The sequence below is a fragment of the Lissotriton vulgaris genome, chromosome 1_1 (assembly GCF_964263255.1).
Source record: "Lissotriton vulgaris chromosome 1_1, aLisVul1.2, whole genome shotgun sequence".
NCBI lineage: Eukaryota > Metazoa > Chordata > Amphibia > Caudata > Salamandridae > Lissotriton > Lissotriton vulgaris.
In genome coordinates this window covers 313,122,850-313,138,774 of record NC_141685.1, presented here as the reverse complement: position 1 = coordinate 313,138,774, position 15,925 = coordinate 313,122,850, and the positions used below count along the sequence as shown (strand labels likewise).

Genomic DNA, 15,925 nt, shown 5'->3' with positions numbered 1-15,925 from the left:
TGTAGGCCTTAGGCCTTCACTGCAATGTAGTTTAGCATAATTTTTGATGCAAGGCAGTGACATAAGGGAATCGTAATGCCTGATCTAATGCATAGGTTTATCCCATCTGCTCTACCTATGGGACACCCAGTTTCAAGGGGCCCCCTTGCAAAGTTAACTTTTTCTCTTTATATCACCTGTCATCTTCTCTATCTCAGACTTTAGCACATTACCCAAATTTGCTTGGAATCACAGGGTTTCAGATTGAAGCTAGGGTTAATAAAATACAAAGTTCTTCTGATCAGAAGCCCCTAAAGCAGAGCTTTCCAAACTCTGTGGCCCCCGTTAAGATGAAGGGCGGATTTTGTCCGCCCGCTATCCCATCGGAAAAAGGGATTGCCCGCCATAAGGGCGAGGGTCCCGTGGGGGGTATTAGGATGTGCCCGCCACAGTGGTGGGCACATCCTGCATTTTTATCATTGTGGCGGGCGGTGCTCTTAGCACAGCCCACCACAATGCTAAAAATGCATTTATGCATTTGCATAAACAAAACGGCAGGCACCGCGTGGTGCCTGCCACTTTGTCTATCCAAATGCAGGGGGGTACCACAGGTACCCCCCGTGTGCACCCCCCACCTCTCCTTCACTATGGGGGCCCGCAGGGGGCCCCCAGAGTGAAGACCGCATGCCTTTCCGTGGCGGCATCGCCGCTGCGGAAAGGCATCTAAGCAATCACATCCTAATATGGCTGGTGGTGTCTATTAGACACCGCCACCATATTAAACCATTTCAAAGCGGCGGACGGTCTTTCCGTCCGCCGCGGTCCCCCCTGCCATCCTAATATGGCAGGGGGAATTTAGGTGCGGATGGCGGGCGGATTGCCCCAGCCATGCTGGCGGTGGCTACCGCCACCCTAGCGGGGGCAATCCGCCCGCCATCCTAATGGGCCCTTGTGTCTCGACACGTTACTGTGTCAGCTGCCATGTGTGGGTGTGTCGCACGACAAGACACAGTCTACTCAGCATGCAGGATGGTACAGCACATGTTAATGACACAGTACATGTTCCTGTAGCAGGCAGAAGACAGAAGAGGAAGAGCATCGCGCTGCCGTTCTCCCTTCCAGATGTCGCTGTGGCTCAAGTATAAAAGGCACTGCTCACACTCGAGTGTTTTTTTTTTTTTGTAGTAAGTTGTTTTCCTCCATTTATTTCCAATATTTTAGTCAAACTTGACATGAGATTTAAAGGTAATTGATTCTGCTGTTTTTCACGCCGTAGTATTTCATGCCCAAAAAACAATCTAGCCTCGGGCGCCATTTGTCAATAATGAAGCTGGTGCAGTGCATGTTAAATCTCAAATACAGTTAGAAATGCGGTAAGTGAGAACAAATGCACAGCTTATATCGGGAGCTGCCGCCTCTCCTAATGGCTCATTAATGTTAACCTAATGGTTACCGCATTCTGGCAATTAAATATATTGTCACACAAATCATCGCTGCAAGTTGCTCAAATAACGTTTCCCATACAAAATATTTGTCAGCTGCGCACGGAGCATGTTGACTGACCTGATCTTAGTGATTTAAGTGTGTATCTTCTGCTGAAGCTCCTGTGACCATGCCAGGTCCGAGGAGAGGTCACAGGTTGTCAGGGTTATGCTACTGGAGACTGGCGTTCTCCCAATGCACATGAGTGTCTAATTATTAGACTGAATTACCGTCGCGAAAAGATGCATGTCTTAAAAGTGTGTCACCAACATGAAAAGTTTGGAAAGCACTGCCCTAAAGTATGTCTTGCCCAAATTAAGGAATCGCAATTAAGAAATCGTAAAATGCTATGCATTAAAAAATCGCATTATTTTTTGCGATTCCTTAATTTTCCTTAATTGCGATTCACAATTTGCGAATCGCAATTAAGGAATCCTTTCCCATTGATTCCTATGGACCTAGAGGCCCATAGGAATGAATGGGAAGCCATTCTCATTTTGCGATTCGCAATTAAGGAATCGCAAAATGAGAATGTTATTTCAAGGGTGCAGGGGGGTTCCAAGGACCCCCCCCTGCACATCTGAAATTTACCTTTAAGAATATTTTTCACACACACATTCCCCAAGGGCATATGTGTGTAAAATAAAACTTTCAAAAATGCACTTTTGTGCATTTTTGAAAGTTTTAGAAAATTACCATGAAGTGCAACTTCATGGTAATTTACCTCTTTCTATTTGCGAATTCGCAAAAAAAAATATTCATGCATTGCATTTAAGAAATGACAAATTGCCATTTCTTAAATGCAATCGCAATTTAAGAAATCGCAACATAATTGCGATTCCTTAAATTGCGAAAAAATAAAAAAACATGATGCATCCCAAAAAAGGAAATTGCATTCGCAAACGGCCGAATTTTGCGATTTGCACCGTTTGCAAATGCAATTTACCTTGATGCATGTGGGCATTAGAGTCTCACGCTTTCATAATCTAACACACATGCAGAGCTCCAAACAGGACAGGACCTCAAAGGCCAGGGCTACACATGACGAGTCCCTCTAACATTTTGCCCTCTATCACTTAAATAGATCACTGGGAGTGTTAAGTTAAGACTGTGTATTTCACAGTTTGGGGTGACTGGTGTCTTAAGTAGTTGAATAGCTGGAGAGGTGCTACTTTACCACCTAAGTCAGGTGCTTGCCACTTTCTACTTTAAAGTACTGTGCTGCTTTTTGCTGGAAATGTATCAGCATTTCTTCACCTATGTACATTAAACAACAGAACATAACAGAATAACATATGCAAAGTAGTAACATATCACACTTAAAACATAGCAGAGCATGCCACTTCAAAACAAAACGCAACACAACAGTTGTAGTACAACACAACAAAATCACATTGCAGAAATGCAGCTCAAAGAAACAGTAAGACAAAAAAAACAGAACACATCACTACCACAACTTAATGACACACACCAAATGCACACAAACCTTCATGTCACACTTTACCACCCCCAGAATCCTATTTTTATAATACGGTGGTAAAAGATGGTTGGAGGGCCCGTCAAAAAAGTTTTCTAACGGCGCCTGTAACGTCTCACATGCAAACTCTCAAATAAAATAAAACACGGAAAATCTGACCAAAAAAATAAATCTTAGGGGAGAGTCACACAGGGCGCGCGCTGCACCCCAGAGATACTCGAAAAGGCGCAGTGCCTCTCACAGGTAAAAAATCCCCTCAGAGACAAACCCCATATATTGACCTACAAATCGCCGGCCATTTAAACCATTGGGATAGTCACTCTGGCAGGCTCTCTTTTCTCGGTATCTTCCTCTCATTTTGTTACCCCCTTCGTCTTGTTTCCTCTTCCGGCCACTGTATCTCTCTGTCTCTCGGCAAGTGTCTCCTTTTCTCTTGCTCATTTCTCTGTCTTTTAACTCACTGCTCGTCTCGATCTTTTTATGTATCTACCTATTTCTAACTCAATTTCTCTGTCTCTTCCTGATTTTCTCTCTTGCTCTATACCAGTCTCTACAGTACCCACAACCATCTTTCTCTCGGTCTCTTTTCCTTCTTGCTGCCCCTTAGTACATGAGGGTCATTCTGTTTTTGTTTGCTTCTTTTGCAGAACAATTTGAACTGAGAATGAGTAGGAAACACGAGGGCCGATGTGACTGCAACCCATGACTTAGATGTGAACCTGCGGATTCATGGTTCCTCCGCGGATGAATACATCTTTTATGTTACCCGCGGAAGCGAGTGCAGTGCAAGGGCAGCACGAGCGTCATTCCCACGTATAACTGTCCTTTAAATGAAGGGGGAAGGAAGGGACATGGAATGAGGTTACACAACGTGCAATGCGAGGGACCTTTAATATACTTTAGCAGCAACAGAATAAAATGGCCGGCAGCAGGCCGAGTTACATAATGACAAACAAAATGCAATCCGTTGAAGACCGGATAATGGGATAGAAGTCTCATCAACATATTGGCTCTTACTTAATCATGGACTGCGGAACGTTGGTCTTTACGAATGGAATCGCCCCTTGTTTCTTCAAAACCTGCACTAAAACACAGTCTTTCTCCACCGGAACGTCGATGAAGTGGACCATGCCGCACGTGGAGGCGTGCCCCTGCGGGAGAAATACATTTTGGAAAGGTGATACATGAAAAATGGCAAATCTGGTCCGTATCTCCATTAATTAAAAGGTTTGAGATAAAAGAGTACCTCGTTCTCTAACTGAATTAAATAGCATTCCTGCTGTCTAAACAACTGAGGGCCAGATGTACGACGGCCAAAATAGCGCCTCGCAAATTGCGAGTCTTTTGCGACGCGTAACTTGCAAGGCGCTATTTTGGATGTACAGCAGTGTGTAACACACTGTTAGCGATTCCCAATGGGGTCGTAAATAGAGAGGCTCATGAATAGTAATCAGCCTCTCGCAATTTGTGACCCCAGTGGGAATGGCAGGCCCTCACAGATATGGTGGCCTGCTGGGCTCAGCAGACCACCATGTCTGTGTTTGCTTTTAAATAAAGCAGTTTTTTCTAAAATGCAGCCCATTTTTCCTTAAAGGAAAACGGGATACATTTAAAAAAAAAAAAATTAAAAGTTTTCGTTACATTTTTTAAGGGCAGGCAGTGGTCCCTGAGGCAACTGCCTGCCCTTAAAAAATATTTTCCCCTGGGGACCCCTTCCCTTTTGCGGGTCCATTACCACCCTCTTGAAGTGGGTGGTAATTTGCGAGTGTTTCGCACCCGCAATTGCGGACACAAAAAATACTCTTTTTGCATGCGCAAACGAGTTCGCAAACCCGTTTGCGCATGAAAAAATGGTTGTACATCTGGCCCTTAATTCCAAAAGCAGGAAACCGAGATACTTATCACAAACAGATGGTCAATATTTAAATAAAAAGCAATTCATTGATCCGTCTTAAACCTGCTCTTGTTCCACTATTAACCTCTTGTTTGCTGTAGGGAAGCACACACATACCTTCTTGTTACTATTGGAAAACCCTGAAGGATGTACAAAAATCACCCCTTGCTAAATTCAAAATTCTTTCTACTTTTAAGAAATGTGTAGCTTTTCAGGATCCATTATTGGTTCCATACCCATTTCTACCATTAACTGAAAAGAGGTTGAAAGCACAAACAGACACAAAAAATAGGCTATGTCCCAGTAAACTGCCAAAACGATGTAGGAAATGTTGGTTTTATGACAAAGGTCTGCCTTTTCCCGAAAGCCGGGAGGATGGTGATTCTAGCACCACAAAACCATAATTGATACCATTTGCAGGGGAAAACAACAGATAATTTCTTCTGCTGCACTTTTCCCCCCCAAAAACACATTGTGGAGTATTTTGGATAATTTCTTAGTTCTCTCCAGGGGAATCCACAAACCCTGGGTACCTTTACAACCCTTAGGATATTTGAAAACCAGGACGCAAATTTGGGTGGATACCTTACGTGGACAAAAAGGGATGGGGCCTAATCGCGAACTACCTCAAATAGACAAAAAAGGCTTGGCACGGGGGCTGAGGGGAGGCCTGGCAGCAGAGGGGTTAAATGTAATAAGGTAACCCAATTATCCTAAGGGAGAGGTAGACCGCACAGTAGTGAAAAATAAATTTAGTAGTGTTTCACAACCAGGACATGTACAACTTACAAACACAATGCAATACACCCTGCCCTATGGGCTGTTTATGGCCCACCATAGGGGTGACACTCATATGTAAAGAAACATTGAGATTTAGGCCAGACAAATGTTATATTTTTCCAAGTCAAATTAGCAGTTAAAAACTGCACATAAGTTGTGATAGCAGGCCTGAAACATGTTTTAAAGGGCTGTTCAAGTGAGTGGCACTTTACGTTCCGCAAGCAGCATTTAATTTACAGGCCCAGGGTACATGTTGTACCAATTACTAGGGACTTCTAAGTAAATTAAATGTGGCAATTCGGTGTAATCCAATTTTACCATGTTAAAAGGAGTGTGCAGAGTCCTACTGCCAACAAAAATACATTTCAGAAAACAGGTAGGGAGAAGCCAAAAGGTTTGGGGTTCAGGTCTAATAGCCACTACAAGTTATAATATCACTATTTTTGTTAGGCCATGTAAAGTTTTCAGTAATTTAAACCTGAGCTCAACCCCTGGTAGCTATGGCATGGAGCAGAAGGGTTTAACCTAAGAAAATGTGTAAAGCATTTAGTAGTACCAAAACAGCAAAAAGAAGTCAAACACACAGCACAATAGAAATGAGAGAATAATGTAATTAACAAAATCACCTAAAAACAGCAGAAATCCAATAGAGCTAACCAGAGATATGAATTTTAAAAGTTTTAAATGGAAATAGCGCCAAAAAGCATTAAGCACCATCCATGGTCAAGTGGTTGCTCATGACCGGCACTTAGGCGCAATTTAGGGCCTACAGCATTGGAGTGCAGGTCGAATACAGAAACCAGGTTCATCCCTGTCGGAACTTTTACCCTAGAAATCAAATATCCTCAGCAGGGCAAGGCAGAGGCTCTGGCTGGGAAGGCTGAATAGCCACAAGACAAGATCCCAGTGAAGCTGTTGCCTTTTGTCAGGAAAGCTGCAAATAGGAGAAGTTTACAATTCACACCCAAGGAAGGTCCTTCACCAGGTGAAAATTTGTCACACATAGTCACTTTTTGAACGCTCACATTCCTCCTGCGGGGCAAAACTGAAAGCTGAAGCCGAATAGGGCTCCACAAAGCTGGAAAGATTCTCGCTGACGTCAAGCTGAAATGGATTTGCTGCTGGGAAAAAGGTCAGGGTCGGAGAAACTCGAATCTTTAGCCTAGCAACAACACACCTTTGTCGGATTGCCTTGTCAGTTTTGTCCCAGTTCTACGGAGGTCTCTGGATCCAAATTATTTCTAAGTTCCAGGTTTATCCGATGTTAGGAGGAGTACAGTCTGGCACAGCCAAGGGTTCCTAAATACCAGGTTTCTCAGGATGTTAGGAGCAGTACACATTAACACAGGCAAGGGTCTGAGGACCTCAGGAGCAGCACTTGGGGTCAGACTCACCCCGGCAGAAGCACCAGCAGTAGGGTCGAGAGCAGGCCAAGGAGGAACTAGTCAGCTGGGCTCTTCAAGTAAAAAGACTTCTAGCAGATGGTTGTGTCGCTGTAGCTTATCAGGAAGTCAGGCAATTGACCCTTGGAGTCCACTTATTTGTCCTCAGTACCAACAGAAGCAGGTCCAGCCTTTCAGATCTCCTCGCAGCTCCCAGTAGCAGGTGCAGTCCTTCTTCTGTCTTCCACAGGTCCAGTAGAGCTCTACAAAGGGCGCCCCGGCCTGCCACATTTATTCCTGGTCCTAGCCTGTGTGTGGGAGGAATTCCTGTCTCTTCCCTAACCAATATGGAAAAAGTTCCCAGGGGTGACACTTTCTCTTTTGCAGCAGTTGCTGTGTGCCCTACCGCCAACAAACCCACATGCCCCTCTCTACCTACATCCGACATGGCAGAGCATTTCTTGCCTTGTGCTGGGATGTGTGCTCACCCTAGACGTGAGGCCAGAGAAATAAGCAAACCTTCATCTGTGGTCACTCAAAGTATGTTCTGAGGTTAGCTTCTCTCCCACTGGGACTTCTGCCTGGCTGACTAGAAGGACGGGGAAGGCCCAGGTGTTGTGCTTCTGACATGGTATGCCTCATTGAAGTTAATGAAGTTCCTAGTCACTGCCAAGATGGTCATCCTGTCAGAGGATCAGAACACTTCCCCATACCCAAGATATTTGTCTCAGCTCTGGGGGAAGCTCACAGCTCAACAAAGGGGCTATCCAACTCCTAGGCGAGAGTTGAAAGCTCATGCAAATGGGCTTCTGAGGCTTCGAACAGGTAAAAGGTGACTTTTTATAAGAATCTTTTTGAAATGTTTAGTACAAATCTGTCCCAGTGTCAGAGCCCAAAACCAGCAATAAAAAGCAATAAAATCTAGCAAAAAAATGGACGGGTGACGGTGCAAAAAGGTCCCCTTTCTTACACAGGAGACTTAAAGGTCCGAACGTTTAGGTCTTTTTTATTTGCTCTTAAGCGGGGTTAAGTCATCAAGCCGTTCAGGGATTAATTCAATACAATTAGAGGTGGAGTCACTGATGTAATCTTCAAAACTAATATGGGAAAGTGTTTTCAGTGCAGAAAAGGTACTGAGGTCAAGATGTGTGGTGCTGCAAAAAATGGTGACTCTGTTTTGTGTTGGTTGCAAGTTGCATTTTGTGAAAAGAAGAAGAAAGGAAAGAAAGGGATAAGATTGTCAGTGGGGGTTGTTTTAAGGCAGTGTTGTTAAAGATTATTTCCAGACATAAATGATGAAAGAAGATTGGCTGCAGCATTCATTGAGTCACTCCAGTATAGACTGAAATCTCTAAGATGTTTCATTCACAACAAATTGAATGGTTGATAATGTGCTCTGTGCATTCCTCAAAAAAGGTCGCACTGTCTGAGGATGATACATTAAAAGAAGTGTGGCTCACCGGTTAGAGGCGGCAGACCCAGAAGCAGAGGTCGGCCCGGGACCAGGGTTCAATTCCCGACGCGGCAGGGTACGGATCCAATGTCAGCGGGCTCGATAAATCTCGCCTCGGTGCCTCTCTAACCATGGGTCCCACCCTGCAACTCTGGGCAATAGCTTGCTTAATCTCCACAACGGCCCCCTCGCTGCCGGGGATGCCTGGCTTCACCTTGGGGATACCCAATAGGGACCATCTCCCAGGGAAAGCCAGGACGGGTTCCCCAGTGGTACACAGCGCCAAGAAACCCCAGGGTGAACGTGCGCTCTACAAATTCATACTAACATAACATAACATAACATTAAATTCAGCCTACTGGGAGAATTCTGTGGTAAGTTGAGATCTAGAATCAAGCTCTTACAAGAGGAGAATGAACACTGAAAAACACTATAGCAAAGCAGTGCATCTCCTTGACCAACCCTACCTTTATTATTGCAGTGTGTGATAGAGTACATAGGAGTGAGCGATTAATCCACTCCTGATATTCCGCTATGCCCCTTAGCACCAGGATACCCTCCGTTTGGGTGATTTGTGAGCAGGACAATCCAAATAAAATAACAATAACCACAACCAAGTGTTAGCAGTTTCCAACCTGCACTACACCGCTGATCTGTAGATGTAAAACTGACAAAGAAGAGATGAGAAGATTGTTTTGGTGCATGCTTTGGCCAAGGATTCAAATGGAATGTGTATAAGGTTATTGGGTGCACCTTTCCTTGAGGAGTAAGTAGAATGCTTGTGGTTGTTGTAGTTACCCAGAAGGTTACAAATAATGACACTGGATAAAGAGCCTATCAGGACATGGGTCAAGGTTTGCTTTTTGGTGTCATATGCCAGGCTTTATCGTTCATCTAGTGGCAAGGTAAAAGATTATTGAGGAAAGATATGCAAGAGCAAAGGCTGGACATCTTAAGTTTGACTTGAATAATGTTCATAATAAGGAGATTGATTTTGTGATGGATGAGGTCCAGAGAGATGTTTTGATTTTGGGCAGATGTAGAGCCCCATTAGATGCCTTTGTCTGGGAGTCACAGTGGACATTGGATGGCAACGAATTCAGGTGTACCCCTGATACAGACATATCATTGCGATCGGTAGAGCAGGAACTCTCCCTGTTGATCTGATAGTCTTGCTCAGGACTACAACTTTTAGGTCTATAATGATTGACTTTTCTTCTTTCCGAGTCAGGTCTAAATAAAGGACTTGAGATCAAGTAACATTGTCTTTAAAGTAAGTGTACATCACTGTTGGCATTCATGTGGATGATATTGAGCCCCAAAAGAATATTCCTACTTGAAGATTGCACAGGAAAAGAGTAATCTGCACATAAGGTTGAGGAAAGAGGGGAAGGTGAGGGAGAAGGAGAGGAGAAAAAAGGAAAGAGAGGTGAAGAGAGCTCGGTTTCAATAGCAAGTGGCCCCTTTGAAATACAAAGAATGCAGGGGAAAATGAGGCATGCTTTATAAATGCTGTGTTTAATTCATGGATGACGTTAATGTCATTATTGTGAATCAGGAAACATTAACACAATTCTGGTGAATCATACCTTATAATGATAGTGGTCTTTGATACTGACTGGAACTCCATAGAGCAGGCCTTTAACCTTTTTCTGTTTGATTTCCTGCAGCTGAGCCTCACAGTCAGGGAGGAAATCTGTTAAGGAGTTTGTCACCTTGTTCACTTCCAATGCCTTGATAAAATAAAAATAGACAATTAGCAAAAATCTACACTTACTTCTGAAACAGTCACAGATGTCCAATGTGCCGTTATATCCTATTAGATGAAATAGTTTATGTTTTCTTGGGCAAGGTGCCTCTTTCATATTAGAATTATCAACACAAGAGGCTCATACACGCTTTTAGTTTTATTTTATTATTCATTCATTTCAGTAACATTTCAACAAAGAACTAATGCATTAAAGAGAAATAAAAATAAGCGCAGTAAACGAAATAAGCATCAAACAATAAGCAAATCACAAAAAACACAAGGAAAAAATAATCTTTTTTTAAAGCAATGAGAACTAAACATAACACAGTGACACAACTGCAGATCTTTTAAAATAAACCCTACACGAAACTGATAAAAAGAACAGAAAATAGGAATATTTTCAGGACAACTATTAAATAACTCTAGATATTACTGCCATTCATTATTTAAGCAAAAACTACTAGCTGATGGATGGAATGCTTAAATTAATCTCAATCACTGGCAATCGTTCGGCCCGCATCCCAATCCATAGTTTTCACCCACAATGCCACCTCAGTTTGGACCCAGTCATATGCAAATCAGTCTTAACCCTGCTCCTCATGGAAACAGTCCAGCCCAAACTGCCAGGCCAGGTCTTCCCTGAACCAGAACACAAGCAACCTAGGACCAGTTTCGCCCTAGTTAGGGCTCTTCAGACAGTTATAGCTTGGTTCCAGTGGCACAGTGAGCCTGGGACGCTAGTCTGGACTGTTCCAACACATTCTGCACTAAATAAGCAAGCGCAGAAGCTCAACGACACGCTGTGTTGTATGCAATGAGTACATCACTAAAACAATTATTAATTACACAATTTTCACAATCAACACACTGCACTCCATTAAAGCAAGATGTGCTTTCTGTAAATGCATTACCTGGTGGTATTTCAGATCAAAGTATAATGTAAAATGGAACTTGTTCTACTGTGGTGTGAGTCACCTAACTTGAGTTCAGATTTTGATTAAAAAAAATTACACTTTTTCAGGACCTAATTGATTAACATTGAGGAGCCTTCCCTTCAACTCAATGTACAACTTCACACATTTTACAAAGTCCATTGCAGAATTTCACAAAGGCAGCTTTATTTTTAGTAAGCAATTAAAACACTCCAGGGTTAGCCTACTGCTGTTACACCATCCTTCCTAAATGACTCACAATGTGATAAGTGCTGTAAATTCACATATAATGTGAACATTTATTGACAGCTGTCAATCAAGAGAGCAGGGGAAACCAGCTTCCAAACTTCTTTGACTTTATAGACCAACATACCTTTGCGTGGTGGAGCTTGTGGTCTCTCAAATGTGTGGTTCCCTGGGGTGCCCTGGAATCTCCCATTTCATTTAGAGACAGGGAGCTCCTGGAAGACTCACTGGCTCTGCTAGTGGTCAGGTATTTGAAACAACTCATCTGCCACAGGTCGTCTTCCGCAGGGCTGCTGCCTTTCATGCAGGCAACAGATCTCGACATTAGGCACCATATAAGAGAGTCAGAAAGAGTGACAGATGAAGAAGATGGGGAACGGGGCAAGGACGGCTACAATCATAAAGGACAACAACTTCCAGCGTTGGGTGCGTAACAAGCAGCCGCAGCCATTTGAGGACCGGAACTTGATTTCCAAGTCAGAGTGGGCAGAGCACTATAAGCAGTCAGTGGAAGTGGAAGCGGAAGTCAGTGTTGGCACCATCAGTTGTTGTGACTCTTTTGTTTAGCGCTTCAAATTTGCACCTGTATCTTTGGTTTCCTTGATTTCCCTCCTACCTATTCCCTATAGTTTCAATTGTTTCTGTCATTTTGTGGTTAAATCACAGCAGTTCACGCCTGAGCAGTTCAAAGTCACATTACTTATATTAGTCAATATTAGCTGTTAGTGGCTGAGGCCTGCAGGACCGATGACCCCACTGCAGCCGCATTTTATCGAGGACTATGATAGGAACAGGAACAAAAGAGGGCTTTAGCTAGGGTGGGAACTGTGATGTGACCTGGTTCCACGTTCTGTGTTCTAGTATGGAACCAGGTTCACTGAGGGTTCGGGAGCTTGACAGTTGGTGACTGCAAGCCGATGGATGAGGTTGTTCAATAAATACCTCTTGATACTACACCCTCATCACTGGTTTTCGACTTAGCTATATTCTTTCATGGACTCCTGACTTCAGCGATGAGGCTTGCACACCAGAAACCTGCTTTTGTACCGTGATACAGAACTCCCTTTTTGGAGACTAGGACAAGGTAGAGAGGCTTGAATTTCATCATCTGTTCTTGAGCAAGTTTCCTGGTTCACCTGGGAGCTGGTAACAGTGATGCTGCCGCACACACTGGGTAAGCTGCTCACACTGCTGACAATATACACACCTACTCTAGAGATATGAACAAATAATAAAATATTGACTGTCTCGTGTTTTTTTCTTCTTGACAGTGAACACTAGTACGCCTTAGTAGTGCTGTGCCCAGAACACTAAATAATCTACTGCAAGGTCTACTAACACCCATCCTACTGGAAGCTAGGGTTTGTCCCTCTCTCTCTCACCCCTTACCCCTTCTCCCTTAAGTTACAGTACGAGCTCCCTACTCTCCTGGATACTGATAGAAGGAGTGGAGCCAGCTTTAAATGGAGAATTCACAATTCACCTCGCTGCCCCTGTAACCATGTTATAAGGGGCTATAAGGTTTTCCAGGCCACCTATTATGGATTCCAAGGATAAACATTTGCAGGTTATGGCACAAGCAATTAACAAGAGTAAAAAAGGAACATGCATCAACCATTGTTGTGAGCACAAACGGTGCGATTCGCAAAAATCGGCCATTTGCACCGGCAAAAAGGGCATTTGGGATGCATCAAGATTCAAGGCACTTGCAATTTGAGAATTCACAATTATTTGTAATTTCTCAAATTATGATTGCAGTTAGCCACATCGCTGCTTGAGAGATTCCTCTGGTGTGCTGGACAGCAATAAAAACGGGTGAGGTCATGACGAGCTCAGCTCGTCATGAGCACAGGAGCACTGTACTGCATGACGAGCTGAGCTCGTCATGAGCATGGAAGGGGTTAAGGAATCACAATTTGCGATTCCTTAAATGCAATGCAAGAACCTCTTTAGAATAGCGATTTCGCTAATAAGGGGCGCAGATTACCATGAAGTTGAACTTGATGGTAATTTGCAAAATACTTTGAAAAATGCACTTTAGTGCATTTTACAAATTTCATGCTGCGCACACACAGGCCCTTGGGGCCTGTGTGTGCACAACATGGGTGCACATTACTATTGCAGGGGTGCAACAGAGTGTTATTTTGACACCCTTGCACCATTGAAATTGCATGTGCAATTTGCGAGTACCTGTTGATACTCGCAAATTGTGCATGCAATCTCCCATTTATTCCTATGGGCCTGTAGGACCATAGGAATGAATTGGGAGCCATTCCTTAATTGCGAGTCGCAACTAAGGAATTTGTAGGAATCGCTATTTTCTCAGCGATTCCTACATGCATGGGCATTTGCGCTTCCTTATTAGCGAATCCTTATTTTTCGCTAATAAGGAATCGCAAATGGCATGTTTGATGCATGTGCCTGAAAGGGAACTAATAGTGGCTTACCAAGAGCGACCCCTTTTATTTGACACACTAAGGGCCCGATGTAGGTAGGGCTTTACCGATCGGTATCGGCCGAAAATACCGATTTTTGGCCCTTACCAATCGGTAAACAGCCATCGAGATGTAGGGAACCAAAAACAGAACGAATCGGATAGAAAACCGATTCGGAATGAGTACCGAATGGGAAAGAATCCGATATGTACATACCGAAAATCGGATATGTAACGAATCGGAAAAACACCGAATCGGTTACAAGGACCGAATCGGTCCTTGTACCGATTCGTTAGTGACACCGAATCGGAAAATCACCGATTCGGTCCATGTACCGAATCGTTAGTGACACCGAATCGGAAAATCACCGATTCGGTCCATGTACCGAATCGTTAGTGACACCGAATCGGAAAATCACCGATTCGGTCCAAGAACCGAATCGTTAGTGACACCGAATCGGAAAATCACCGATTCGGTCCATGTACCGAATCGGAAAAAATACCGAATCGGACATGAGCCGAATCGGAAAACATGCCGATTCGTATGAATCTCCGATCGGGAAATTCCCCGATTCCGACAGTTGGGGAGATGTAGGGAGGCACAGAAACACCGAAATCGGCTCAAAATCGGTAGAATACACTCGGTATTTACCATGGATTGCAATCAGGTGGTAACCAACTCCAACCCATATAAACAGTCCCAAAATGCATTGCAACTTGCAGGATGGCAGCTTTCTATGTCATTGCGAGGCGGCTACGGCTACAGCAGGAAGGACAGAGGGAATGGCTAAGAAATGAACAGGTCTACAGACAGAGGATAACCCTGTTCATGCTCACTGAGACTGAGATCCTACAGAGATACAGCTGGAATCTGACACCATACTTGAGCTCATCAGGGACCTTAAGCCATACTTGGGCCACCACACCCCAAGGGCACACGCCATCCCTGCGCACGTCCAGGTGCTATGCAGCCTACACCTGGTAGCGTCTGGTAGCTATCAAAGTGGAGCAGCAGCAGCAGGAGGGGTGAGCCAGAGCAGCCTGTCAAGGTTCTTCCACATATTCCTTGACGCCATGATAGACAGGATGGACCAATACATCTCATTCCCTGCAACCCACGCAGAACTGCTACAAACCAAAGCAGACTTCTACCAGATGGCACAATTTCCCCAAATCATCGGGTGCATAGATGGCACGCATATTCCGATTTGCCCACCAGCGGACACCGAATACATATACCGCAATCGGAAATCTACACACACCATCAACGTGCAGGTGATCTGCAATGCCAAGTGCACCATCACAGACCTGGTAGCAAAATTTCCAGGAAGTACCCATGACTCCTATATATTCCAACAGAGCGGCATATATGCACGGCTGATGGCTGGCGATTTTGGAGAAGGATACCTCCTAGGTGAGCCACATCATCAGACCCCCATAACACATAGTAGGTAGGTGTAATACATGTATGCATGTGTCTAATGTGACCCCTTTCTCTTCCAGGCGACAGTGCATATGCCCTCCGCTCATTCATACTCACCCCCTACCTCAACCCCTCCACACCCAGCCAAAGGAGGTATAACCGGGCCCACATACGCACCAGGAATGTTGTTGAACGGACCTTTGGCATCTGGAAAAGTAGATTCAGATGCCTGCACAAGAGTGGAGGTGCAAGGCAGTATACCCCCATCACCTGCTGCAAGATCATAGCTGTATGTGCAATGTTACACAACCTTGCGGTCAAGAAGGGCACTGAGGTGGAGTTGTCTGACTACGAGGACTATGACGACGACGAAGCTGTGCCACTGACACAGCCAGCTGGGGTGTGTACGCCAAGTGATGGCAGATACAGACGTGAGGAGATCACTGAGAACTATTTCTGACTGAGTACAGATGCAAAGACAGCTAAATGTTGCTTGGAATTTTTTTTTTAATAATGATGCACCACAGTTACAGCACTGATGTGCATCAAAAAATGGAGATTATAAACTCAAATAAAGTCCAGGGTTCTGGTTTGCTCATCCCCCCTTGCCAGCCTATTTTTTGGCCCGCTTTCCAGACCCACTGGGGTGTCCCTCGGCCCCCTCCGAATGGCCAGCAGCATCAGCGGATCGCC

At 44.3% G+C, this 15,925-nt stretch overlaps 1 protein-coding gene across 1 annotated transcript in view; it reads right to left on the bottom strand.

The window, feature by feature from the left end:
* LOC147747106 (vitamin D3 hydroxylase-associated protein-like) overlaps positions 1-15,925 on the bottom strand; it is a 337,273-nt gene that overhangs the window by 202,908 nt on the left and 118,440 nt on the right. The window contains exons 3-4 of the mRNA XM_086952357.1: positions 10,037-10,180; positions 3,956-4,089 (exon numbers count right to left, since the gene is read on the bottom strand). Coding sequence (XP_086808483.1) covers positions 3,956-4,089; positions 10,037-10,180 — 278 coding nt within the window. The remainder of the gene's footprint in view (positions 1-3,955; positions 4,090-10,036; positions 10,181-15,925) is intronic.